This window comes from Artibeus jamaicensis, unplaced genomic scaffold (genome assembly GCF_021234435.1).
Source record: "Artibeus jamaicensis isolate MK-2021 breed Jamaican fruit bat unplaced genomic scaffold, CSHL_Jam_final contig_1803, whole genome shotgun sequence".
In the NCBI taxonomy this organism is placed as follows: Eukaryota; Metazoa; Chordata; class Mammalia; order Chiroptera; family Phyllostomidae; genus Artibeus; species Artibeus jamaicensis.
The window spans coordinates 521,070-547,982 of record NW_026521356.1 but is presented as its reverse complement, the minus strand read 5'-3'; the positions used below and the strand labels follow the sequence as shown (position 1 = coordinate 547,982).

The window sequence follows — 26,913 nt, the reverse complement described above, 5'->3', positions numbered from 1 at the left end:
ACTGACACAGCATTCCCCCGGGGGCAGGAAACATCTGCCTCAGACAGTCACATGGGGCTCTCAGTGACCATGGGGTGGGAGGCAGATGCTGGTGGGGCCCTCTATGGGTGGGGACCAGGAGTGCTTCCAAATGCTGGTTGGCTGATTGCTCAGAAACTGACCCTGAGGGCAGGGAACAGAAAGGCAGGGCTGGGGCTCAGCTAAGGCAGCTGGAGGGCATTAGAGAAAGAGGAAAAATGATCTTCAAGGTCTTCCAAATGCAGACCAAATACAGACTGAGGATGCAGAGCTGTGAAGGAGGGAGGTAGTGTTCTACCCACAGTCCAAGGCCATTCTGATTCTAAAGTCTGTACATGTGTCCCCGCCTGAGCTTTCGGATGGTCCTCCTGTGGTGCAGCCTCACCTTGGGAGGTCCCCCCTTGAAGATGGACCTGGCCTGTCCTTGTTTACTCTTCCACTGTGGACCCACATTTTTCAGCTCCAGGAATTGCATTACTTCTTTGATAATTGCTCCTCCATTTTCTCTGTCCCCCACCACCCACCATTTCACTAGAACTCCCTAATTAGTCAGATATGGAACCTAAGGTATTCATCTCATTTTCATATTCTTTCTCTCTTATTTTTCATCATTTTTTGTCCATTTTGTCCTGATTTTTGGAGATAGCATCTTTTCCTTCCATCTCTTTTATTTTTGTCTTTTAAATTTTTATTTTTTAGTGCTCCTAATTTTTAGTGCTCTTAATAAGATTTCTTATCCTCTGAGCATTTTTTATTTAGAGCACATTTTTGTTTTAACAATACACTATCCTCCCTGTTAAGGAGATAATTCTTTATAAAGATTTTCACATTTCTGCCTGGTCTGGGCCTTCTGAGCACAGGGCACTGGCCAAGCTCTGCCCCAGGTGGTTGAGCAGCAAACGTGCCTGAGACGCCAGAGACAGGGCTGGCCCGGCCCCGTCCTTCCCCTCCCTCCCTCCCGGGAGAAGGTAGGCTTGTTTTGTTTTGTTTTGTTTTGATTTTATTTTTCAGTTACAGTTTACATTCCGCATTATTTTGTAGCCCGGTAGATATTTATTTTCTTTTTCAGTAGAAAAGGACTGTGAGGCTCTGAGTTGTTAAGGAACTGGCTTAAAGTTTCTTAGCAGGAGGCAAAGCTGAAGCTTAAAACCGAACTATCCAAGCCCCTTCCTTCCAGCGTGCCCCCCAGAGAGTCCATGGCAGGGGGTCCCAAGGCAAGAAAAGGCTGCCAATACCAGGCACTTGGCCTGGGGAGCGAAGTCTTCAGCAATGTGCAGAGGGACGGGCAACAGGAAGGGGGAACCCTGCTCAGTTTAGGCTCCACTCAGTCTTGACGACTGTCCTGCCTGGGGGTGTAAAGAGGAAGTTCCACGTGCCCCTGAGTCAGAAGACCAGGTCGGACAGAGAGGCAGCCTTGCTGGGGAGTGAGGCTCGGCTGGGCAGGGCAGGGCTCTGAGGCCAGAACACAGCTACCTCAAGGATCCAAAATCCCAGGGCCCACACTCAGGTTAGACAGAGGCCAAGCAGCCACGTGGCCCAGGGCAGAGGAGCTCCTTTCCTCTTCTTCCCAGCAGCCCACCCCCCGGGGAAGTCTCGGTCCAGTTTCCCCTTTACTCTTGGCCTGAGTGGGGAATGTGTGCTGAACACTGAGGCGAGATTCGCTACCACACCCCTCCAAGTGCTTCTCAGGTGCTGCCTCTGACTACCCTTTAGAATTCCATCACCCCCATCCCTTCTGTACTCCCAAAGTGCCGGACCAGCTGACTGACTTATTCACTGTTTCCTCTCGCCTGCCATCAGAATGAGGCTCCACAGGGGCAGGCACCTTTGCCTCTTTTGTTCACTCTGCATCTCCGGTGCCTAGAATTGTTCTGACACAGAAAAGATCTGTTAAATGAATAAATGAGTGGATGAGTAGGACTGAGCTAGAGGGAAGGGCCCCTTGAATGCCAAGTGTAATTTGGATTTCCAGGCTCTACTGGGGACTTTGGGTAAGTCCTTTCCCTTATGAGACTCAGTTTCCCTTCTGTACAATGAGGGACTTTGGTCAGTAGTTTCCAGTTCCGTTGTGTTACCCTCTGTAACTCATGTTTTGTCATTCCTCTGGAAGGGAAGTAACATGATGAAAGCGAAGCTCCAGAAAAGGATGAGTCAGCTGGGAATTGGATGGACTTGGGTGTGGGCATGGGAAGGGAGGAGAGAGGCCTGGGGCAGGGAGACCAGCCATAATCTTAGGGAACTTACGGACAGGAGGCAGGAAGAAGAAAGAAGAGGACAGGAGAGGAGAGGAAGACTGGGTGCTAGAGAAATTCCAGGGGAGGAAGAGGACTTGGTAAGTAGATCTAGGGGAGGGAGAGAGGAGAACAGAAAGACTGGCTACTTTGGGGCTTATGAGAATGGAGGGACATACTATATCCAAGATCCTAGGTTCCAATGAGTCTGACCTTTTTGCTCATCAAAATTTATTCTCTTGGCACTGAAGCAAAAGAAAAGAGCTTCATGATGCCCCAAAACAATCCAGTTAAACATGAAGTCTCAGATTTATCTGTGAAAATTTTGATGTCCAATGTCCAGAAATGGGTAGATGGTCTTTCCACCTCCAAGGCACAGGTGCCTTGTACGTGCGCGCGCGCACACACACACACACACACACACACACACACACACACACACACGACTGGAGCCAGGGGAAGCAGAGCACAGGCAAAGTGGCGATTTGCCAAAGCAGAACCGGGAGTCTCGGTGGCTGACAGGCGAGCGTGCAGACCTCCCAGGGCCTGTCATCCCACGTGGGGTCCTCTCCTCTCAGGTGTCTGTCAGCCCTGCAACACACAGAGTACTCACGCTGCCCCTCTCAGCCCCACCTCTCCTCTCTGCCCCACCCACCCCCAGCCACACTGTGCTCTCCAAGCTCACCTGTCAGAGTCTGCAGCTGGTAGCCTGAGTCATGGCCGCAGTCGGGCCCCCTGGCCGGGGATGTGCCCCGTTTACACCCATGCCAGGCAGTAACCCAGAGGGCACTGGCTGCTAGAAGCTTGATGAGAAAGATGCAGGCCAGGAGGAAAAGGATGGAAGTGGGTGGAAAGGGGAGCTCCTCTTCTGAGAGGTTCCTTGGAGAAACAAGGAGAGCATGTGGGAGGACTCCAGGTGGCCCCAGGGAAGGATGCAGAGACACCAGGATCTTCCCACAGCTTAGGGTATGCCCCACCCACCCAGCACCACCCCTGGTATGGAGCTTTGGGGCCTTGGGAAGCCTGTTTTCCGGAGACCTAAGTTCTAGGCAGGGGCCTGCCTGCTAAGTGCATTTAAACACACCACCTTTCCTCGCTGAACAGTTTCTGCCTTTCGTGATGGAATGGAGTGGTGGGGGCGGGGGGGATGTGCACAAGGGGAGAACATGTGAGCTCCATGGTCATGTTTAACAATGTTTAATACAATACACAGACATGAACCAATCAGAAAGGATTCTGGTCCCATCAAAGGAACACATTGGGGTTCCCAGTTTTGCACCAAAGTACTAAAATGCACATTGCTGCTGAACTGTGCACATGTCCTAGGGCTGCCTGGGGAGGTGCAGAAAGCTGACCATTTGGAATCTTGAAGCTGCAAACTGTTTATGAAAGAACTTCAACGTTTTAGCAACTGGCACAGTCATGCCAACATTCACTGGCTGTTTGGAAGGGCGTTTACATAAGATCATTCCAGGCCCTTTCCTACTCCAACTGCCTTGGAATTTGCAGTTCTGGGACCTGCAGTATCAACCCCAGGCCCGGGACCTGGAGGGCCGTCTGCCAGGGATTTAGGAAAGGCCCGTCACTGTACCTGGAGACGCTGTGCTCCACCTGGGCATCCTTGGGGATCCAGAGATCATCGGGGTCCTGGCGATCAAGGGGGTCTGTGGGAGACAGAGTCGCTGAGCTTCGATGCCCTCCCCCTGAGGCAGCCTGCCCAGGTGGGGAGAACTTCTCTGAGCAGGCGGAGGCCTGTGGGCTCTGGCCCTGTGCGGAACAAGTTGTCAACCGTTTTAAGTCTCAGTTTCCTCACCTGTAAATTAGGGCAATTAGGAACATCTCCTCAATAATACCTTTGCAAATTCAGTGGGAACATCTTTGTACAAGTCTCTAACACCCTCTAGGAGCTCAGTAACTGTGATTCCCATCCTCCCATCTCCCAGGGCCTTTGGGAAGATCAGGTCATATAATGAATGTGTCCAGAAGTCCTGAGCAAACTACCAAGCTGTCTGCACCAGCTATGGATTCTTTTCTGCCACACTCTAGGGAGTCGGCTGAGCGTCACCCTGACAGAGCTGAACATTTGTGTCTCCTCACCCCTTACGCCTCTTTCCACTTAGCAAGGTGGTGGAAGTGGGGTCTGGGGTAGGCAGTCTCTCCTAAGCTCCCCACCTTAGACAAATACTACTCTGGAGCCACTTTTCCATTAGGGGCCATGTTGTGAGGAGGAGGAGGTGGGGGAAAAGAGAGTCAGAAAAAGGAAGGCAACCTCAGATTTCTTCTCCTCCAGGATACGGTCTCTCCCTGGAGACACAGGCAGTTGCTTTCCTGGAGGGCACCCCCTGTGCAAAGCTCAGGGGAGGGGGTAGCCCTCCCCCTGGTTCACCCAGTAGAGCCTGGAATGAAGATGCCAAGCAGTTCAGCAGCAGGGGGCTGGGTCCCGGGCTGCCCCGTACCCCTAAGCCCAGTTAACTCTCATCTCACGTGTGCCTCTCAGGAGCCCTGCAGAGTCAGCAGGACTGATCTGCTCCAGATGAGGAATTAGAGTCCCAGAGAGGAGAAGCAGGGGCTCTGTGGCTCAGGGGCACAGTGTGCCTTTCTTGAGTTGTTTTTCTATACCTAGTTAGTGCTTAGTTTATGTTGGTAGGAGCATTGGCTGGTTGGGTAAGGAAATGAGTGAATCTCTTCCCATGGCTCAAAGACTACCTTCAGTGTTCACATCCCAACCGATGCCAAAGGGATAGAGCTGTTTTGGGAATCAGGACCACAGTTAGCTCAGATGGCCCCTGTGCTAATCCCCCTTCTGCTAGTGATGCAGTCCTGCCCCAGGAGCCACGGCCTGGACAGAGGTGGCAGGGTTGGACCATGGCCCCCTGCGCAGCGAGCAACCTGCATAACCACCCACTGTGACCCTCGGTGCAGGGACGAGATCTACAGTATGGGTTTTCCCAGGGCCGCCAAAAGGCCAGAGGGTAGTCCTACACACAGACACCGAAGACATGAGCCCCCGCCCAAGGGCAGGCCAGGGTGCCACCAGCTGCCCACTCACCAGCCAGTACCTCCACTAGGACCTTCCTGAGGGTGTCGGCCTCACTGCCATGGAGGCTCTGACACTGGTAGAAGCCAGCATCCTGGGCTTGAAGATTCTTCATTGTAATGGTGAGGGTGCCACCCAGGGTGTCATCTGCGATGGCCGTGCTCCCATTCCGCCTCTTCACAAAGGACAGCAGCCACGAGCTGTGGGTGCTGACTACCCGCTGGCATTGGTTCCCTTCACCCAGCTGGCGGCACCAGGCTTTGCGTCTCCCCAAGTGCTTCAAGGAGTCGTAGGGGCAGGAGACCCGCAGGGACTGGCCTGCCACGCCCTGGAACACCGTGGTGTTGTGGGCTCGGGACAACGCTGGGGAGGAGACATTCATTCACTCTTTCAGTCGTTTGCCTAATATTTATGAACACCTACTATGTGCAGTGAACAAAAGAGACAGAAATCCTGCCCTTAAGGAGCTCAGGTTCTTCTAGAAGTTAGAAGGAGGTGGCACAGTCCAGGCATAATGTGAGTACGGAAGACTGGGACCAATGAACCCTGGGTTCTGGGTCTGGATCTATCATTGTCGTACTTGCTGAACATCATTGAAGAAGTAACTGACCCTCTCTGGGCCTGTTTCCAAAAGCTCTTGGTTCTGAAGTTCTCTCCAGTTTATTCTACACATCTTCTCCCTATCACATGGAAATGAGGCATCTCCTCACCCCTCTCCACCTCAAGAGAGAAGAGCTAGTGCCCCTCTCATGCCTGGGGCTAGTCCATGGGGGATGGGCAGCCCCTGCTTGCCTGCCCTGTTTGTTCTGCTGCCGCTGCCCACACTGGTGCCTCTGCCCACGCTGGTACCGGCTTGGCATTCTGCTCTTCCTGACCTTTAGCTTCCAGCTTCCCTATTTCTGTGGCTTTGTTCCCCTTTCAAGATGGACTTGTCTCAGCTATTTTGGGGGAGACATGAGGTTGCTATTTTGGGGGTCCTCCTTGGGGTGGGGGAGAGGGGCTTAGAGCACTAGTCTACTTCCAGGGCAGGGGCTACAAGGGAATCATTCAGAGCTCTCTGCCTCAGCTTTCTCTTTCTTGATCCTCCTCCATGGTCACCCCATGGTCCACCGTACGGTGACAGAAACTTGAAAAATAGGGTCGTGGAGCTGGTGACCTGTTTTTTTGGAAACAGAGAGGCCTGGTGAGCAGTCCCCTCCCCGTGCCATCCCTCCATCCCTCTGCCTCCAGGTAGGCCACACCCCCACCTTCCTCCAGCCCACCCCAGCTCCTCTCACCCAGGTTTGTGTCTTGCTCTGGGGAAGCAAAGGCACCCTCCCCTCATTGAGAAGGGGCAGCAGTTGTATGCAAGAAGTGGGGGTGTCAATTCTCCCAGCTCGGTAACAGAAATATTCGGCCCCCTCACCTCCTCTCCAGAGCTGAGGACCTTCCAAGCATGGGAGGGGTCACCCAAAACACATATTCTCAGTCAGGTTCTTTCCCCCCTCCTTCCTGCCACTCCTCTGGGGCTAGTCTTGTGGTTAAGTGGTTCATAAGTCTCGGGGTTCTGACCAGTACCCTCCAAACTTCCCTCAGCTAATCTCTAGTGTTTGAAATGTCACCACCAGAACTCCTTCCCTTTCCATGTGACCAGAATCCACCAGCTCTTTATACCTGAGCGTGCATTAAAGAGTCTGACGTGGGTCCTGTTCCCAGGGAGGGGAGAAGGGGAAGGATACGAGGTGGGCAGAAAGAGAGGGGTGCAGAATGTGCGAGGACTTCAACCTCCTTCAGCTCAGTGCTCCCCAACCAACTACCCACCTGCCATATACTCAAGGAAGGGGAAGGAAAGAAGCTACCAGCAGTGGAGGGAGGGGATCCTACCTGTGACAGAGAGCAGGATGAGCAGCCGGAGAGGCTCCATGACACCCTTCCCTTGCAGAGAGCAGACGCAGGGTGCCTTGTGCAAGATCTCGTTTTTCTCTTGAATTGCAGAAAGAAGAGGGTCAGGACATCAGGCGCTGCCCACGGACACCAGCTCCTGGGGATTGAGCAACGGACCGGACCAGGGTCTGGCTTTATGATTCAGGGAGGGGCTGCAGTGTGGGGGAGGAGAGTAGAGGAGAGGTGGAGCCAGCTACTGCAGCCTCCCCCAGAGGCTGAGGATCTCGGACCTCAGAGAGGCCAGCCCTTCGTCTGTGCACCCCCCAGGGTGACCCCACAGGGCTGGGGCTAGTCACGGCTGGAGGCTGCAGAGCCTACAGGGATCATGACTTTCACCACGGTGCTCACACCTTCCTCCAGTGGCACTGCCTGCCATTCTCTGGTTCAAGCCTAATAGGGGATGAAGGACAGTTTCTCTTCTTGGAAGAAGCCAGAACCCTCACCCTCTGGACTGGCATCCCTGCGGTGTATCAGTGGTATAAAAAAAAATAGCTCTGGAGCTAACTTTGTGACTTCAAGTCCCTTCTGACTCACCCCTGTGTGTGCAGCCACACATCCATAGTCTCTCTGTGTCTCAGTTCCTATCTCTGTCAAATGGGAATGAGAATAGTGTACAGGGTTATTGGGAGGATAACACGGGTTTCTACAGGCAGAGTGCTTTAGAACAGGACCTGACACACAGTAAGCACTCAACAAAAGTAACTAGTACCATATCCTAGTGAGCAAGGGAAAGAAATAGTGGGCTATCTGTGAGAGGGACAACTTTCTGTGCCCCCTGGAATCTCCTGCCCAACTTTAGTCTCCTTTACCCAGCTGGGCACCTCCCGAGGGCACACACTCACATGACCATTATATTGTGCATACACACACCTTTGATTCACCATCATCCTATGGAACAAGACAGGATGTGACATTTCCTTTCTTCCTTCCTTCCTTCCTTCCTTTCTTTCTTTCTTTCTTTCTTTCTTTCTTTCTTTCTTTCTTTCTTTCTTTCTTTCAAGAAAGGAAGGGAGGGAAAAAGAGAGGAAGAGAAACATCAATAGGTTGCTTCTTGCACAAGCCCCAACCAGGGATTGAACCCACAACCTAGGCTTGTGCCTTGACTGGCAAATGGACAGTGACCTTTCCCTCTGTGGAACAATGCCTAATCAACCGAGACACACCAGTCAGAGCAGACATGACATTTCCTGGAGATCTGGGGGATGAGAGGTGCTTTTTCCACAGGTGCAAGTCCAATGAAGGGTGATCCAGGCACAGGGACCTGCATGTGCAAATGCACAAAGGTGTGAAATGACCACGTGAGTCAACATGGGGTGGGGGACCCAAAGCAATTCCCAGGGGCAAGGAGTTGAGCTGTGCCAGCAGAAGTAGCAAGACAGGCTATAAGAGACCACTGTGGCCTACGGATCACCAGGGCCTACTCTGGTTTCCTGCAAGCACTCTGACTTTTTCTTCCATTCATTTATTTATCGATACTTACTATGTGCACACCATTTGGGCAGGGGATGTGCAGAGCGATGGATAGTTAATGATGAACATAAGATCATCCTTCACCTACAGAGCCAACTATCCAGTCTCAACCTGGGGCCTAGAGAATGCAGATCTGAGGCCAAGTGAAGATCACTGTATAAGATCCCTCTATGGTCTTTAAAGTTGGGATTATTGGCATATAGTTTAATACAAAAAATTCACCCCATTAGAATGTCCATTTCTATGGATTCTGACAAACTCTTACATCTACATATCAACCACCATAATCAAAATACAGAACATTTCTATCAGCCAAGAAACATTCCATCACACCCCTTTGAGCAGATCCAGGCCCTGGAAGCTATAGATCTGACTTGTGGTCCTAGAGTACCCTGCCCTTCTAGAATGTCATATACATGAAATGATATAGCAGGTACCCTTTGGGTCTGGCTTTTTTCACATATCATGGTACATTCAACATTCCCAAAGTTGTGCTTCTCGGTGATTCATTTCTTTTTATTGTTGAGTAGTATTCCCTTGTGTGGCTGAACCACAGATGCTTTATCCATTCATCACCTGATGAACGTTTGAGTTCTCTCCAGTTTGGGCAATTATGAATTAACCACTGTACACACTTATGTGCATATATTTGGTGTGGACATATGTTTTCATTTCCCTCAGATAAGACCGAACCAGTGGGGGTGCTAGATCTCGTGGTAAGTGAATGTTTAATTTTGTAGGAGCTGATGCACTGTTTTGCAAAGTGACTGCACCATTTTTGCATCCTTGTCAAGACTTGATATTATCAGGTTTCTTTTTCAGTCATTTTAATAGGCTTATCACGATACCTCATTATGGCTTTAGTTTGTATTTTCCTAATGCCTAATGATGTTGAACATCTTTCACTGTTTATTTGCCATTTGTATATCTCCTTTGGCAAAGTTCAAATCTTTTGTCCCTTTTAGTGGTTTATTATTATTGTTATTATTTAGTTACGATAATTCTTGATATATTCTGGGTATGAGTCCTTTGTGAGATATGTGATTTGCAAGTATTTTTCCAGTCTCTAGTTTGATCATTTCCTCAACAGTGTCTTCCAAAGGGTAGAAGATTTAATGCTGATAAAGTTCAATTTATTGATTGTTTGTTGGGTTGTTTTTGTTTTTTTGCCTACAGACATCCAATTTACCAACATCATTTATTGAGAAGACTATCCTTTCTCCCTTGAATTGTTTTAGCATCTTTTTGCTAAACCAATTTGTTGCAAATCAATTGACAGGTAGATCTGTTTCTTGATTATCCATTCTGTTCCATTGATCTATGTGTCTATCTTTTCACAAATATCACACCATCTTGACTACTCACTGTGGTTTAATGACAAGCCTTTAAATCAAGTGGTATGGGAATCCAACTGTTCTTCAAACTGGTTTCGACTATCCTAGTTACTTTGCTTTGCCATGTAAACTTTAGAACTAGTTTGTCACTTTCTCCCTCCCAGCCCCAATTCCCACCAAAGAGAGAGCCTGTTGGGCTTTTGTTTGGGATTATATTGGATCTATAGCTCAGTTGGGGGGGGGGTGGACTAGACATCTTAGCACTATTGAGTCTTCCAGTCCAAGGACACAGGTTAGCTCTTCATTTATTTATTAATTTTATGGTTTCTCTCACCAATGTCCTATAGTTTTCAGTATACAAATCTTCCACATATTTCATTGCAGTTCTACCTAAGTATTTCATGATTTTGCTGCTATTTTAAATGTGTTTAGCTGTCTACATCTTAGACAGAAACAGGACTGAAAAGTCCCATAAATCTTTATATTACTTCCTTGGCCATTTATGCTCCACTATGACCCCTTCTTACTTCATTTCTACCTGAAGAAAGGGTCCTTTTTCTTCCTTCGAACCTTATGTCAAAGGCCAGACACCAAGAAATATTTACTAGTTCTTCCCAGCACATGTGTATCAAATGTTCTCATCTTCTAGCTTGTGCTAATGAAGTTCAAGCTAGAAGATGCTCAGATCCTCTTATCTGAACACAGGAACACTTATGCTCTGCCCACTCCCAAGCACAGGGTCCTGCCTTTCTCTTTGATAAATCTGAGTTCCAAGACACCTGCCACCTCACATTTGGGCCTGGTGATCTCTTTCCCTCTGTAATTATATCTGAACATCATCATTCACCAATGCATGCATTTAACCACCATGAATGTGCTAGTCACTGTGGTCAGCAACTCAGGTCTCTTGGAGATCCAGTATTTCTTGATATGGTGTTGGCCATTGCTCAGGAAACCACAGAACCAGCAGCATGACCGGACACACAAACTACTCCAGATGTCTAACGTTGGCTGGAACTTCACAGCTGCCTTTCAGAATTCCAGCAGGTTGTCTAGTAGACTCCTTATAGCAGCTGCTCAAAATTGTCACCCTCCTCAAACACACACTTCTATCCACCTCCTCCTTCTACACTAAGAATATATGTGAGAATCTTCACCTTCTTCCAGATCTTCCATCATCCTCTCATTCGAAGTCTTGCCTTTTTGAGCAGCAAGAGAAGTGCCAGAGCCTGGTCAGGACCATGGCCAGCACTCAGGCCTGCACTGGCCTCCAGGAGGGGTGCAGTTGGAACTGATGCCATGGGAACCACTCAGACTAACAGGACACCCCATCAGCCCAGCCTGGGAAAGCCCCACCAGCCCTCCCTGAGAAGTGGGCTTGAGAGAGTAATTGGTGGTGCCCACCAACCTTTGGCCACCAACCTCAAACATCAGATCCCACAAATGTCATTTTCTGATAAGCAGCCAGTGAAGACTTCCCTTCCCCAGTTCCCTCTTTGATCTTGTCTTGGTTTTACTTGATCTAACCTTCCTGGATTCAAACCCCTGCCTTCAAGCCCCAACCTCACCTCTGACCCTTTATAAACTTGGCCATCTCCCATCTCTCTCCTTATATTTATACCATCACTCTGGCACTTCCAGCTGAGTCAATCCCCCCCATTCTTAGCATCTTATGTTTTCTAATTGAAGGTTTCAGCCCTTGTCCAAGGGCAATGACTTTTCTTTTCATGGCAGAGCATCTCTCAGGAGGTGAGTGCGGAGGCAGGGACCCAGGCACTGAACACCATACATGTCATCCTAGGCACCTAGGGCTCAGACACAAGCACAGGGACTCTCACCTGCTGCCTGATTGGGTCAGGACTGGTCCACATTCTGGCTGAGGTTGGGGGAAATGTCTAACCTGGGGTCAAAGTGTGGGCACTGGAAGGCCAGGTGGGACAGAAACTGGAACTACAGGGAGGGGTTAAGCACACAGACTGTGGGCTATTACAAATCTGTGCTCAAATCTAGCTGTTAATTACCAGCTATATGGCCTTAGGAAAGTTTCTTAACTCCCTAGTCTGGCTTCACTCTCTGGGTATTTAAAGTTATTGTACATCGTTAAGTGCTAAAAAAAAAAGTAGCTAGTATTATTTTTTCCCCTCTTTAATATATTTTTCTCAAAAATCTTTTTTCCTCCTGCTTATCTTCATCCTCAAATTCTATCTCCTTTTCCAAGATGATCTCTCTCTCTCTCTCTCAACAATCCCTAGGAACCTCTCACCTACAGCCTCTCTTGTCCTCTTCAAACCCCTCCCCCCACCCAGCACCTTTCCCTTCCTATTCACATGGGCACAGTCTATCCTGTCCTGAAAACCCTTCAGTTGTCTGCATGTCCCCTTCAGTTGCTGCCCTTTCTTTGTCATATTCTTATTATTTGTTTGTTTTACTTTTCAGGGATTGACTGAAGGGGTTTCAGGGAGTGACTTACTAGTCACACTCACTGTTCCTTTGAGTCTGAGAAGTCACCAGTGGCCTCCTTTCAGCCCTCCTCCCCTTGGCTTTTCTGCTGCCTGTGACATCCTACACCACTGTGCCTGGTCATCCTCCACTGCCACCCACCCCAACCCATGCTTTCCCTGCTCAGTCTGATCTGTCCCTAGGAGAATGGCCCTTCTGGTCTCCAAGGCCCAGGCCCACAGCCCGTGGGCTCCCTGCTCAGTCTCACCACATGGGGCTAGTGACAAGAGCCCAGACAGTGGCTGCTTTCCTCTGCAGCCGCAGCTCCTGCAGGTTACTGTATCTCCTTTCCCATAGTACAATAACACTGTTCTCTCTCCCTCTTTGTTCAAGCTTGGGGTGTCAGCAGCTCCCTGTCTTTACACAGCAGCACCCCTCACTGGTTCCCTTATCCTTGCCTGCTGCTCTCTAAAGAACTCAGTTAAAAATGATTGGCAAGTGAACCCTTTTGTGTGCATCCATTCCTGGGAGGGAACTTGGCCTACAGTGCACCTCTCGTTTTGGCATTCTTCTTACTCTTCTAGAAGGGAACAGGAAAGCCAGAAGCACTCTTCCCAGGGGCACAGTCATTTACTCCACATATATTTTCCAAACACTCACTGAGTGCCAGGCAGCATGTGAGGTGCTGGGAAGGTACAATAAGCAGAAGAAGCACTGACTCTTTGTTGTTAGGGTGGCAGTTTCTTGTTGTGGTAAGTCCACACAGCACCTAAATTCTAGGAAGTCAATACTGTGGGTTGGGGGGGGTAAAGAGCAGCCATCAAACGACTCATCAGAGGCTGTTTGGGACATATCTGGCCACCTCAGTGAAAAAGGCACATTTGGGCATCTAAGATGAGTATAAGTTGAAAAGTCAGGATGTCCATCCGGGTAGAAATGGGAATCCAGGCTTTGATCCCAGAATTTGCACAGTGAAGGTTGGTCTTGTCATAGCTGGGAACATAATGCTTTAAAAATTAAAGAAGATTGTCAGAGAATTGCAGCCTTTCTGAAGAGAAAGAAAAGCTTCTGCAGGAAGAGGGTGATTCCCACTCCAGCACTGAAAGGGCCCCACTGAGTGGCACTGTTTCCCTGTAACGCCCTGGCCTGAGTGAGGCCACAGTTCTTTCCCCTGCACCCTGAGCAGGTGGAGCAATTGGAGATCATCCAAGTAATAAATCCCGAAACTAATGTGCATTCAGGTCAGCCCTTTCTAACATCCTCTGACCATGAAAACCTTTGAAACTTCAAGACGTCAGACTACAAAAATAGTCCTAGAGACAAATTATTGGGTGCAAAATATAGGTTCTTGCAGATCTAGCATTGAAATGATAAAACGCAAGCTATAACAGCACTTTATTAAATAGATGACATACATTAACGGTATCAACAGTTACTCAGCAACTGGAACATCATACCTTCAAGCCACGGGCAATTTTCCCCAGCACTACCTGCCACGCTCGGGTGGGGCGCGGCTTGGAAGGGAGATTTCGTCTATTATAAGAATAACTATATATAGTGTGTTCAACATTTAAAACATCTTTTTTAAACTATATTAAATTTATTTTTATGTGAAAAAATATATAATAATTTACTCTAACAAGGTGAAAGTTGTCCATAATTCAACCACTTAAAGAACACAAGCACTTATTGAGTGCTTACTATGCGCTAGACCTTGTTCTAAACACTTTAACTGTGCTACATCATTACCTACAAGGTAAGTAATATTATTGCTCCAGGTAACTAAGATCCAGAGAAATGAAATAACTTATCCAGGCCCATACAGCTGGTACAAGGTAGAAGTTAGACCTGAGTGGAATCTTCCTCTACTCTTCTAATCCCACTCCCCAGGGATAATCGCTGGTAATACTTTGGTGTGTGCTCACCTAATCTTTTTCCAATGGTCACACACAGAGACAGAAACACAAATGAGCTCATGCTAGATATATTACGTTGCGGCTTGCATTTTGTCATTTAATATATCTGGATCATCCTTCCGTATCAACAGATATAGTTTAACTTCCTTTTTATAACGTCTACAATAATATTCCTTGGTGTGGATAAAGCATAATTTATTTAATCAGCCTCCTATAAATGGATATGAAAAGAGTTTCTAAGAGTCGACTCTTGCAAATTGTGATAACCATAACTTATTTTTCTTTATATTCAAATAGTTGGAGAAAACAGATTACTAGCATGGGTTATTTTCACATGACACTTACTAGTGTCTCTTAAAAATGCTAATGGTTTGTGGAACATTTGGAAATTGAATCTAAATACCTCAAAAGCTGTAGTAAGTTTCAGCTTGTGATTCCCTGCTTTTGTGTTCCAAGGCCATTGTCATGTAGCAGAAGCCGCCCGTAGTCAGTCTCCTGCCCCACATCTCCAAACTATGCCCACATACTCAAACATCCCAACTCCTAAAAGACAAGACTAAAATATTAGGGACCAGAGAGATATGGAGGATCCACACTTTCTCCAACCTCAGGCCAAACTTGTTGATCTCTAAGTTTTTGGCCCAAGGGGACACGACATCAGTGCAGACACCGAAGACCACCAGCAGGTGGGCAAAAGGATTGAAGAGCCAGGAAACTATCTCAAAGTGAGACTTGATGGGGAGATGTGAGGAGGTAGCTACCAGGTATTGACAGCAAGGTAAATGTGGACTTGAAAATGTGCTCCTATGTGTGTTTCCTTAAGGAGCAGAGTAGTTTCAGATTATTCTGATGACTTGCGGTTGGTTGCAGCCTGGATGTCCTCAAATGAAACTCTTCAGAAGACTAGGGTGTCATGAAGTACAGCTTGTGTCTTGGTTACACATGTGACAGCTGCAGTGGGTAGACCAAGGAGCTTGTTTTGAGAAATACAGTAAGGATTTGGGGGACAAAAAAAGGTCAAGCAGGAGAAGAGGCGGTAGAAGTTAGGAAAGAGAAGACAGCCGAATCTCTGAATCCTTGGAAGCTGCCTTAAGACTTATAATTTACGTTAGAACTCTTCTTTCACTATGTCTTGACTCTTGGAAGAGGCTGAGTAGTTGTTCACCAAACTATTTCCTCCTGAGAAAATAGCTAGACTATATTGTCCAGTCACTCTTGCTGTTAAAGGTGCCCAGGTGACAGTTCTGGAAGAAATGACATCTGCCCGTTCCAAGCATGACCCGTAAGGCCTCCTGTGCAATCACCCGTGCTATCTCCCTCTCCTTGCATTTGCTGCCCAGATGCCGAGGGTCCAGCAGAGGGCTCCGAGATACGAGAGCGTAACTAGTTGAAAAGAACCTGAGTCCCTGAGTGCCTGTGTGGAGCAGAGCTTCCTCACCAACCTGTGCTGTACTGTGACAGGAGTGAGAAATAGACTTTTCATAGGTTTGGTTTTTTGTTATAGCCGTCAGCTTACCCTGACGGATGCATGCTGAAACAGTAGTATTTCTCCTACTTCTATGGTTGCTTCTTCTCTTTTTCCTTGGATCCTTGTCTTTCTCTCATCACCTGAACAAAACTATATCCCAAGAGTCAGAGTTCTTCTGGCTACGTTTCTCTGGGTCAGCAAGTGACCCTAACTCCTGATCTCTCTTTTCAACTCCAGACTCTCGTCTCTAGATTTAGCTGTCCCACCATTCTAAATACTTTTAAACCTAAACTCACTATCTTCTAACTTCCTCCCCAAACTGGCTCTCTCTTCTAACTGCCCCTGTCACTGGCCATCTCCTAGCCAGACTGGCTATACATCTCTGTGTGTTCCTCAGTTGCTCCCTATCACTCACCTTCCACACCCGACTGGGGCCATGACACTCCCCTTCTCTGTCCCCCACACCCATCCCCAGGCTCCTGCTGCCTTCCCTGCTCTAGCTCTCTCCTCAAACTAAGTGGTACCCCCAGCCCTCTTCTCTAAGCCAGCACCCTAGGCTATCTCCACATCAGCTCTTGCTTGGCCTTTTGCAAAAGCTATTTTTTTTAAATTCAGAAATACATTAAACATTCAGAAAAGTATGTACCTAACTCATGCACCTATCAGCCGACTATGTCAATCTAAGTATTTCACTATATTTGAAAATGAAAAAAAGCAAAAGAGGAAAAAGTAGTTCAGATCTAGGAAGTGAAAAGTGTGTGCTGTCTCTTGCACCGTGGTCGGTGCAGTTTCACAGCACACTTAGGCAACAGCAACTCGCGTGTCCGGGCCAGGTGCGTGCACTGTGCTGTGGTGTCCTCTGTGCCACGTGGATCTCTAGTGGGACAGAAGCCCAGTGGTTTCACGTGCATTTTTACAGAAGAAGATGCCATTTGAAGTGCCTAAATTCATTCACAGAACTAGATTTTTTCCTGTGATTATTATCACAGATTCTCAGAATTAGAAAATTTGAGGTCATCTAACTTTGAAAACGGGTGGGCAAAAGGAGGTTTACAGCTGTGAATAGTGGAAGAGTTTATTCTTGTGTTATTATTCATTTGTTATTGTATTATTTTCCATATGAACAACTGTAACCCACTTTTGCCTACCCCTATATACATATTTTTAAATAAAACATTACAGACATATTTGAAGCCCCTTACTAGTCAGTATGCTGGGTACGAATGTATTTAGGTGAGATTTGATGTCTTTGAACACTGGTTAAATTGAACATTATTTATGTGTTATGATTTTTAAAGTTTCTTGTTTGTGAATTTTTTACTCAAAATTTGCCAACTAAAAATGGCTTGGCCTTTTAATTGACTCATAAATTCTGGCTGCTAACGCTTTATCAGTTTTATGCATTGCCAATGCTGTCTCCCTGTCTGTGGCTCATCCTTCCTTTTATTTCTGGTGTCTTCTTTTATACTCGGGTTTTTCATATTAACATAGTCAAATACATCACATTTTCCCTTTATGGTTTGTGCTTCAATTTCTCCATCTGTAAAATGGGAGAAAGTGCTTACCTTAAAGCAGGGGTGTCAAACTCATTTTCACCAGGGGCCACATCAGCCTCATGTAGTTGCCATTAAAAGGCCGAATGTAATTTTAGGACTGTATAAATTTAACCGTTCCTTAACTAGGGTCAAGGAGCTCTGTGCTGTCACTGGGTGGAAACAAGGTGTCCAGCCAGATAAAACCAGGTGGAGGGCCAGATCCAGCCCATGGGTCTTGTGTTGGCCACCTGTGCTTCAGAGGGATGTTGGGGAGGAAGTTAGAAGATAGTGACTTTAGAGGGATGTTCAAGTCATTAATGCATGTGGAGGAATGTGACCCCTAAGAAGCACTCCATTAATGTTGGTTTATGAGAATTAGTGTCTGTATCCCCAGTCCTGGGCAGTGCCTGGCAATCAACAAGCCCCAGTAGTAGCTGTCTAATGAATGTAAACACAGGAGCTCTAGTCCGAGCACATCCTTTGAGTTTTGGTGATTTATGAGGATCCTGACCCCTAGATGGGTTCTGATGCTTCATGCCACAGTAATGCCAGCCAGAAGCCCAAGTCAGGGAGACCATCAGAAGAGGGGTTTTCTCAGTGGGTCTGTAACCTAAAATAGAGACCAAGAGCAGAGGCACAGCCAAGAGCTTGGAACTGTGAAGGACCAGAGGTCAATGGGGTGCACATCAATGTCAATGACCTTCCAGAGCAAGGTCGGGTCAGGTGGGAGGTCAGGGTACGGCGATGGCCTGCCTCTAAGTCAGATCTGGGCTGCAGGAAAAGGACTTGGGCAGAAGGGCTGAGAGCTGAGAAGCCGAGGCGATTCTGAGTATCCTGTGCTCTCCTTGCTCCCCGCCTCCCTCATCCCAGTGCCTGGCCCTGCAGGTCTGCATGGTCACACATCCATGGAACCACAGACTAGGGAGGAAACACATCCTCAATGCTGGGAACCTGGGAGGCGGGTGACATCAACAGAGACATCACAAGTGACAGGCACTTAAGCCACCTTCCTCCAGGAAGAAGACCTCTTTCCCCCACACCAGCCCGTAGGCCTCAAACTGCAGGCCCCTTCTCTCCCACCCTCCTGTCCCATTCTGTCCCTTTCAGATCCTGGGCTCCTTCTCCAGGGCAGCTGCCCTGGAGTGCTGGGTCTGTTTTTAGCAATGCTGGAATATTCCACAGCCAGAAATGGGTCAGGTGTGGGCTTTGGCCTGGGGTGGGTGTTGACACAGACGAAGTCCTCAAGGCTACAGTGGTTCAGGTGGGTAAGTGAGGCATAGTAGATGTCCCCAGTGTCCTCACCAGAGCCCATCTGCTGATCGAAGCCCTGGGAATCAAAGGCACGCAGATGTCCATTGTATAGATCACACCCAGACACAGCCTGAGCCTCAGGTTTCATCCTATGAGCAGAGGTCCCATCAGGACTGAAGGTAAGCAAGGTACTTCCTAATGGAGACAGTCACAAACAAGCCACCCGAGCAGAAGGCGGTGAGCTCCCAGTCCTCGGAGAGATGGCGGCAGCGAGCGCAGGATGCACTGGAATTTCAGAGAGGGGCTCTGGCGTTCCATTGGCAGTTGGATTCTATGACCTTTAATGTCACCTTCGAGAAGTGATGGATCTGCAACTCCAAGCCATCTTCCCCATAATGCGGTGGGACACAACCCCCCTGCCCAGGTGGCCTGGAGTTCCCAGGGTTCAGAGTCACTCTCTGGGGGCCCTGACCCCAGAAGGGCCCTGTGAACGTGTACTTCAAGAAAGCAGGAAGCCTCTCTCAACAGCTGTTTGACTGAGACACAATTAGCAGAGACATCATGGTTTCCGTGGAAGGCAGAGGAGCCCAAGCCAGTTCTGATGGAGCTTTGTGGGCTACAGTAGGGAACAAGCCACCCCTCCACCCCACCCCCGACTCCATCCTGCCTGGCAAGGCCAAGGATTAGGGGGACCCCTGAGCAGCAGGCACTGCCAACGTCCTGACAGGGTCATTCAACAGGCCGGATTAGAATCGGGCCAAGAAGAAGAGGGCCTGGGGTAGCAGGGAGAGACCTTCCCAGCTTGGCTTTGAGGCTCTGAGAGGACAGTTAAGGAAGGGGACTCACAGGGTTAGTCACCAACAAAGGAACTTGCATAATCCATCAGAAAGATTTCACGGCCCCTGGTCAGGAAGGAAGTGAGAGTCAGAGAGGGCGGCGAAGATTGGGTTAGTCAGAGGCACTGGGTCCCAGACCCTGTGTAGATGGACTCAGTCTTAGTCATACTCCTCCCAGACCCTGTGGAGGGGAGCGGGCATGTCTCCAGAAACCCCCTTTTGGTCCCCATAGCTTGCCCATCGCAACCCTCAGACTCAAAGCTTCTCCCCTCTGGGTTGGTAAGGACTTTCCTTCTTTTGCTCCCCCTTCCTCATCTCCTTCACAGGAAAGAATGACCCTCACTGGTATAGGACCATCTCAGCCACAAGAAGTCACCCCATCACTGGGAGAGCAGCCTGTGCCTCACACGGGTGCTCGGGGGTGTCACAGGTGTGGTGGGATTTGTCCTTACCTGTGGAAAAAGCAGTCAGGTTTAGAGGAGGGACCTCTCTCTTCTGCTCTCATGCAAATTCGGGGTGGGGCAGGAGGTCCTGGCCTGGTAGAAGGGACCCCAATGGGGGAGAGGCCAGGCTTGGCTGGGAAACACCGTCCCACCCGGAAAGAGCCCAGGTGGCCAGGACAGGTTAGTGTCCAGAAAGTGGACTTTAGTGCTAAGGAGCAAATGAAACTGGCTGCCTGTGTTTAATTGCATCAAAGCAGTAAACCTAATCAAGGTGAGGTCACCGAAATTCTCAAATTTACACATCACGTTTAAGCATAATCTATTTGCTGCTGAACAAATACTATATAATAGTGTGTTTTAAATTTTTTGGATCAGGAACCACAAAGAAAAGCATTTTATTTTTTTACCACACACACACATCTCCTAGAATTAAACTTCAATGAAAAATTATCCTTCCAATATGCAAAGCGTTTCTATCTTGTTTTATAAAAGATTACTATGACCTACTAAATAGACTTCACACATTTTGAAAAATTTTACAATCCACTACCACTTTAGTATTTTTATAGCTTGACAAACCAAAAGCGATGTGGGCCAACGCCACTCTGGCCTGCTGTGTCAGTGTCATGTCAGCGGACACAGCCCTGGGTGTGGGATAGATAAACACACAGCACCAGGTGCTGAACAAACCAATCAGCAAGAGAGGTGGAGCCATCCAAAGGCATTCATCCAATCATCTCACACAAACTGCTGTAGAATTTACATGTGATTGATGCTGAACACTTAAAACTTTGATGATCAAAAAGTACTTCAAGTGCTTTTAGAAAGACAGTATTTAAACATGATAGCAACAATTAAAAAAACAATACCATGAACCAGAAAGTGTTTACATACGTTTGTTTTAAAGTCCTTAACTATAAAAAGATGACAAAACATATGACCCCCAAGTGGGACTAAAATACCTAGTTTCAGGCACTTCGGCACTGGCTTCACAGGCCTCGGTTTCCTTGTAGGTAACCGGGCATGATAAGTCCATCTCGTGGCTCAGGAGCACCTCACCCAGGCTGAGCACTCAGTGGTCTGCCCAGGGCCAGCAGCAGGTTTACCTGTCCTGGCTCTTCCTCCGGCTTTGCTGAGGAACAGGATCATGAGGAGGGTGAGCACCAGCAGCAGCAGGAGGGCCGCTGTCACACTGAAGATGATATCCCAGTGGCCTGGGGGGCTTTGGAAAAGGGACCAGTCAGGTGAGGAAAGTCATAGCCAAACATCTGTGGGGAAATCACCCCTCCCCCATGGCTGCCATCACACAAACGCTCCCACTGAACTGGCCAAGGCGTCTGCCCTGGAGGCCACGCAGTGCCACAGTGCCACTCTGACTCCAGGCCTGCTTTGTCTGTAAAGCAGGAACGCAGACGATGTCTCTAGTTTTGCACCGATTGTTTGCTGTTCCCTAACTGGCCTTCTGGGCCCCTGTTTTGGGGGTCTGTGCTCACCTCTCCTGCACCCTTCCCTTAACTATTCTTGGTCCCCGCTCCTCACCCTCAGCCCCTCCCTTTGAGATGCAGTTAACTCTTGCAGAATCCTGGTGTCATTGGACAAGCAGCTCTGTACATAACAAACACATTTACATAGGTCTTGTCTTAAGTCAAAGGAAAAGCAAAAAGTAGACTTCCTTACAACATAGCAGGCACCTAGGCAAGGTGCCTGGGGCGTCAGGGGTCATGGGGGCAAGGCAGCAGCTCTAGGGACACCGACCACTCAGCTCCACGGACCAGCACCTCTTGGTTTCTGGTGTAATAATGCCTCGGACAAGGAACTGTGGTTTGCAGGATCCCAGGATTCACTGCGACAGAGTGGAGTGAGGGCACAGGACTAAGGCAGGAAGAAAAACAGCTGCAGGCCAGTCGGGGCTTGAGGCCTGGCAACCATCCACAGAGGTAAAGAAATCAGGCCATGGGTTGTAGTGATGACAGAGTGAGCCCTTTCCGAGGTCCCCGGGGCTCTGGGATAGCTTCCTGGGAAAGAGGAGACAGGCTGGGAGTGGGGAAAAGGAAAAAGAAGCAGGCCTGGCACTGGGCCCTCCGTGTCCCCCAAGGCAAACCTGGTGACTCTGCAGATGTTTTGATTGCCACCACTGGGTGCCTGGGGAAGGTGTATGCTATTGCCATGTAGTGGGTAGGAGCTGGGGATGCTGCTGGTGTCCCCCCACGCATAGGACAGCCCCTCACAACAAAGAATCACTCAGCCCCAAATGTTGATAGTGCCAAAGGTAAAAAAAAAATTATTGACTCCATTTTGCAGATGAGAAAACTGAGGCTCAAAGAGGTAAAATGAGCTGAGGTGAGCTGACTGACTCCTGTCTCAGCCCTGGGAGTCAGGCGTCCGTGGGGATGTGTAGTTGGAAGCATTCGACACAGCTGAGCATGGATGGGAGGAAATGGAGGTCTTAGAGGACAGGGGAGGGGGTGACAGTACCTGTCACCGACAGGGCTGGTGACAGATGTCCAGGCTATAGTCCTCCTGGTGCTGCTGGTGGGCAGGGTCGAAGCTGTGAGAGATGACAGTGAGGGGGCACTGCTGTCTGTTTACCCCACAGTCCAGGTCTCCTCCTTCTAGCCCCCAACCCTGGGTGGCAGGGGCCCACACGTGGCCCTGGACCAAGCACCCTATGTCCTGCAAATGCATGGAAGTGTTACACAGAGTTGCACTGGATTTCCTTCACAGTGAAGTGCCACTCAGGGGAAGCAGCTTAGATAAGGTGTCACACTGTCATCTGTGACACCTAGGATATATTCTACAGCAGCGGTCCCCAACCTTTTTGGTGCCAGGGACAGGTTTTATGAAAGACAACTTTTCCACGGACAGGGTGGAGAGAGGGCAGGGGGAGGGTGGGGTGGGGGGCGGAGAAGACAGGGGTGAAGCTCAGGCTTCCCTTGCTCACCCAACTGCTTGCCCCCTGCTGTGCAACCCTGTTCCTAGTCCACGGCCAGCATGCTGGGGACCCCTGATCTAGTCTCTTCTAATCTTACTGTTTTGCAACATGTCATGCTCTTTCAACCTGTAATGCCTCCCACCTCTCTCCCAACCCTCTTGTCTCCCCTGGATTAATTCCTGCTCATCCAACCAGACCCATTAGTGTCTCCTCTTCTGGGAGAATCCACATCCCTGGCCTTCACCAGCACCCTGGGCCCGCCCTTCACTGGGCCCCGCTCCAAATGCCTCCGTTTTGCCACCTGCCATGCTGCATCAGAGCCCTTCACTCATCTGTCACGCAGGCTGGACCTCCAGCACAGGAGGGGGTCTCAGGTTTCGATTCCCCTTCCACTGCCCAGCCCCATGCACTACATGGAACGGGTGGTGGGCAGTTTGGGGCAGAGACTGACCGAACAGCTGATCTGGTCCGACAGGCACCCGGCTGACCAGACGGCTGGGCAGGCTGGGCAGCAGGGCCAGGGTCTGAGGAAGTGTTTTAATGCCTGATGCTCACAGAGAAATGCAGGGGAGCTTTGCATCTCTGACACATTTAGGAGGCACACCCCAGGGCCTCCGGGTTAGGGGCAGCCTCAGGGTTAGGGGCAGCCTCAAGCTTCCTACTCTGAGGCTTAAGGACTTTCGTTCAGGTTTTAGGGTGGGCGGCAGGTCCCAGGTAAAGGCCCAGACCTTCTGAGGCATAGGCCACTACACCACCCAGCCTCACCCCTGAAGTCTCGTGTCTCTATCACTGTGGCCGTCTCCAGTCGGTTCACGTGTCTTGACCCCCGACTACCTACCCGTGACCCAAGCACAGCCCTTTGAGAGAAGGTTGGGGATTGGGATCGGGGGTAGAAATGCTCTAGAGCGGACCGATAAGCCAGCCTTGCTTAGGCCTGGGAAAGCTTAATGATCATTACAAATCCGTGGAGGAGCCCCGTTCATAACAACAAAAACGCTCAGAGAAATGTGTGTGTGGGCGAAGGAAGAACAGAAGGGCGGCAAAGGAAGGACCGGAAGCCAGCAGCTCTGAGTTCTGGTGGTGGTTCTGCCCTTCCCAGCTAGTGACCTTGGGCAAGGAACCCCAGTGTTCAGATGTGAGAGGGTCGAAGGAAATTACTTTTAGGGTCCTTTCCAGCACTAGTATCTTCTGACTCAGGAAACCTGAGAAGCACACTTAAGAAGGGAAAGAACTCACGCTGAGATACCACCGGATGGGTGGTTTCAGAAAAACGACCCTGGAAGGTTCCACACCAACAGGGCCCCGAGTCCTTCATCGCAAGCTTAGCCATGGTGTTGATGAAGCTGTCCGATCTGGGGTCATCCTGGATGAACTATGGAGGCTTCCCAGGCCCTGTCCTGAGCCTAGGGTGGGTGACTAGTATGGTACAAATATGCGCTGATGTTTCTCTGCACCAGACTTATGTGTTCGGACGTTTCTGGGGTGGATACAAGCATCTCATGGAGATGGTCTCACCCTCCAGTTTCCGCAGCAATTCTGGCCGCTGTTCCCAGGAGCCTGAGAATAAACCCTCAGGTTAGGGAGGCCCCAGCTACCAGCACAGAGCTGTGAGATGGGACCGCCCTACTCAGGAAGTCCTCTCTGTGTCCACACTCACAATGTGCCCCGCACCGGCCCTGGCCCCTTTTCTCCGCCTAACCCCTCCAAGCCCACCACACCTGGCCATCCCTCCTCCTCTTGCCCTGTTCCCTCTGGCCCTCACCTGCCCCTCACCTGAGACCAGGAGCACCAGCAGGACAAGTGGCAGCAGCTGTGTGGCCTCCCAGGCCATGGCCCTCTTCTTGAGCTGGGGTGGGAGCAGGGAAGCCCCTTGGGAGGGGAAGACAGAGCTGGGTGGGATTCAGCGCTGCCACCCCAGCCTGTCTGGGAAGAAGAGACGAGGAAGGCACAGGCCTCTGGTGGGGAAGTGGGGGCCTGGGGGGAGGGAGAGGCCTTGGCCTGTAGCCGAGACCTCCCCCTGCAGTGCTGCATCTGGCCTGGGCGGAGGCTCTCTTGAGACCAACACGGTCAGGCCGTCTCCCTCTCCCTGGGGTGGGGGGATCTGTGAAAGCCCAGAAGGAAACCATGGTGAAACGAGAATCCATTTCTCCTCCCTCCTTCTCTCCTGTGACCTACCACTTCCTTCCCAGCCTCAGCTTCCTTCTCCCCACCCAACAAAAGGGGCCGAAGGTGAGTGGCACCGTTAGGGGACCCTCTGAGCATCCCCAGTTGTCAGAGGCTTCCTGCCCAGGCCTGCTGGGGATTGGAAACCCTGTGGGGACTGCAGGGGAACAGGAGAAGGAGACGGAGACTCGTTTCCAGAAATGGAGATGCAGGGGAGTCCCTGGCAAGGATGAGAGAGAGCAAAGCAGACCACGGGGGAGGGGGATGGGGTGCAGCAGGGGGGCCCTGTCCCCGTGTCGCCAGCTGCCAGCCTGCCATTATCATCGCTCCATAAGCATTTGTTGAAAGACCACACTAATCAAACACACTTAAAAATAATTTGTGCTTTGCATCCCTGTGACTGATAGGGAATACAGTCAATAATATTGTAATAGCTACGTACGGTGCCTGGTAGGTACTGGAAATATTGGGGGGCGGGGGGACCACTGTGTAAAATATGTGTCTAACCACTGTGCTGTACACCTGAAACCAATGTAAAATAACACTGAAAGTAAACTGTCATTGAAAAATAAAAATTAAAATAAAAAAGAAAAGAATTGTCATTAGATGAGCTACAGAAAAATAATTGTCACAGGTTGCTCATAGTTAAGAGTCCAGCAACGAAGTGAAGAGAAAACCTTGTAAGCAGGCAGCGTGGCAGGTTGGGTTGGAAGGAAGCAGCCCCCTGAGGTGGGGATTAGCACGAGGAGCTGGAAGCGCTAGGGACCTGCCTGGGGAGACAAGGGCAGGAAGCAGCCCTTGGGCAACAGGAAGCTCAGGCCACCCTTTGAAGCACTTCTGAAGACAGGCCGCCCTTCAGGACTTACCTGGATGGCAGGGAGTGCCAGAAATTTAGTCCCTTGCATTGTGGTCGGGGCAGTGGGCTGCCCAGGGGGGCTGGGAGGTCTGCCTTTGAGAGGAAGCCTTCTATTCTCACTGCTTCCAGCACTGGGGCAAGAAGTCTATCAGCTCTGAAGGAGAAGCAGGATGGCCCAGCTGACTGTCTACCAACTCAGTTTGATAGGAAGTGAAAACCAGTTTGGAGCCATTCAGAGAACTGTGAAGCTCAGGCTTGTTTGCTGGCCTCATAGTGGAAGGTATCAGGTCCACCTGCCACTCCTCAGTCCAAAGGTCCCGGGGCGCTGGGTTTTCTCCGTTCTCTCCCTTGGGCACTGCGGGACATCCTTCACAGGCAAGTCTGGCGTCTGGGCCTGTTGCTCAGGAAGCTTGGTTGTCTCACCCACCAAAGGCAGTCAGTCGCAGCCTTGACCTGTCTGAAACCCTCGCCCTCCCTGCACCTCCCCGCTAGGATCTGGGTCCCCCGGAGCTCTGGGGACAAGGGTGAGAAGAGAAAGAAGGAAGTTAAATCCTAGGATGTGGGGAGAAATGTCCCAAAAGCCTGGAGTCCAAAGAGGACACCAAGCCCACAGCAGCTGGAGATCCAGGGCACGAGGTCTGCACCTCCTCTCAGGACTCAGTGTCCCCCTTCCGGCGGAGTTCGTGCGGGAGCAGGCTCCACGATGGGCAGCACATGGGGGTCCCCCAGGAACCCCTTATCCTGGGCAAGCAGGGACGGAGGTCACCCTGTTGGCTACTCTGCCTGACATTTGGGCGCAGCCCAGGCCTCTGCCTGGACCCAGCCCCACCACCTGGGGACTGTCTTCCCCTCTGCCCTCTTTCCTCTTACAGTCGAGGACAAAACAAACGGTGTCCATGGTTCTCTAAAAATGTAGAATATGACACAATGTGTTAACGTGAAAAGAATTTGAAGACCAGCAATCATAAGGCACTCAGTCATCTAAAGTTCACGTTCTTCTGTTTTATTCTGAAAAGTTTCGAGGTAGGAATTAGTGTCCTCTTTCACAGGAGAGGAAAAAT

The 26,913-nt window shown here is 49.8% G+C and overlaps 1 protein-coding gene across 1 annotated transcript; it reads right to left on the bottom strand.

The window, feature by feature from the left end:
• Window positions 1-1,018: 1,018 nt before the first annotated feature.
• Window positions 1,019-7,303, bottom strand: TREM2 (triggering receptor expressed on myeloid cells 2). The gene is made up of 5 exons (XM_037153726.2): window positions 7,150-7,303; window positions 5,299-5,649; window positions 3,841-3,913; window positions 2,935-3,128; window positions 1,019-2,840 (listed from the first exon to the last, which is right to left on the bottom strand). The coding sequence occupies exons 1-5, from the start codon at window positions 7,187-7,189 to the stop codon at window positions 2,824-2,826; spliced, it is 675 nt and encodes a 224-aa protein (XP_037009621.2). The 5' UTR covers window positions 7,190-7,303; the 3' UTR covers window positions 1,019-2,823.
• Window positions 7,304-26,913: the final 19,610 nt, after the last annotated feature.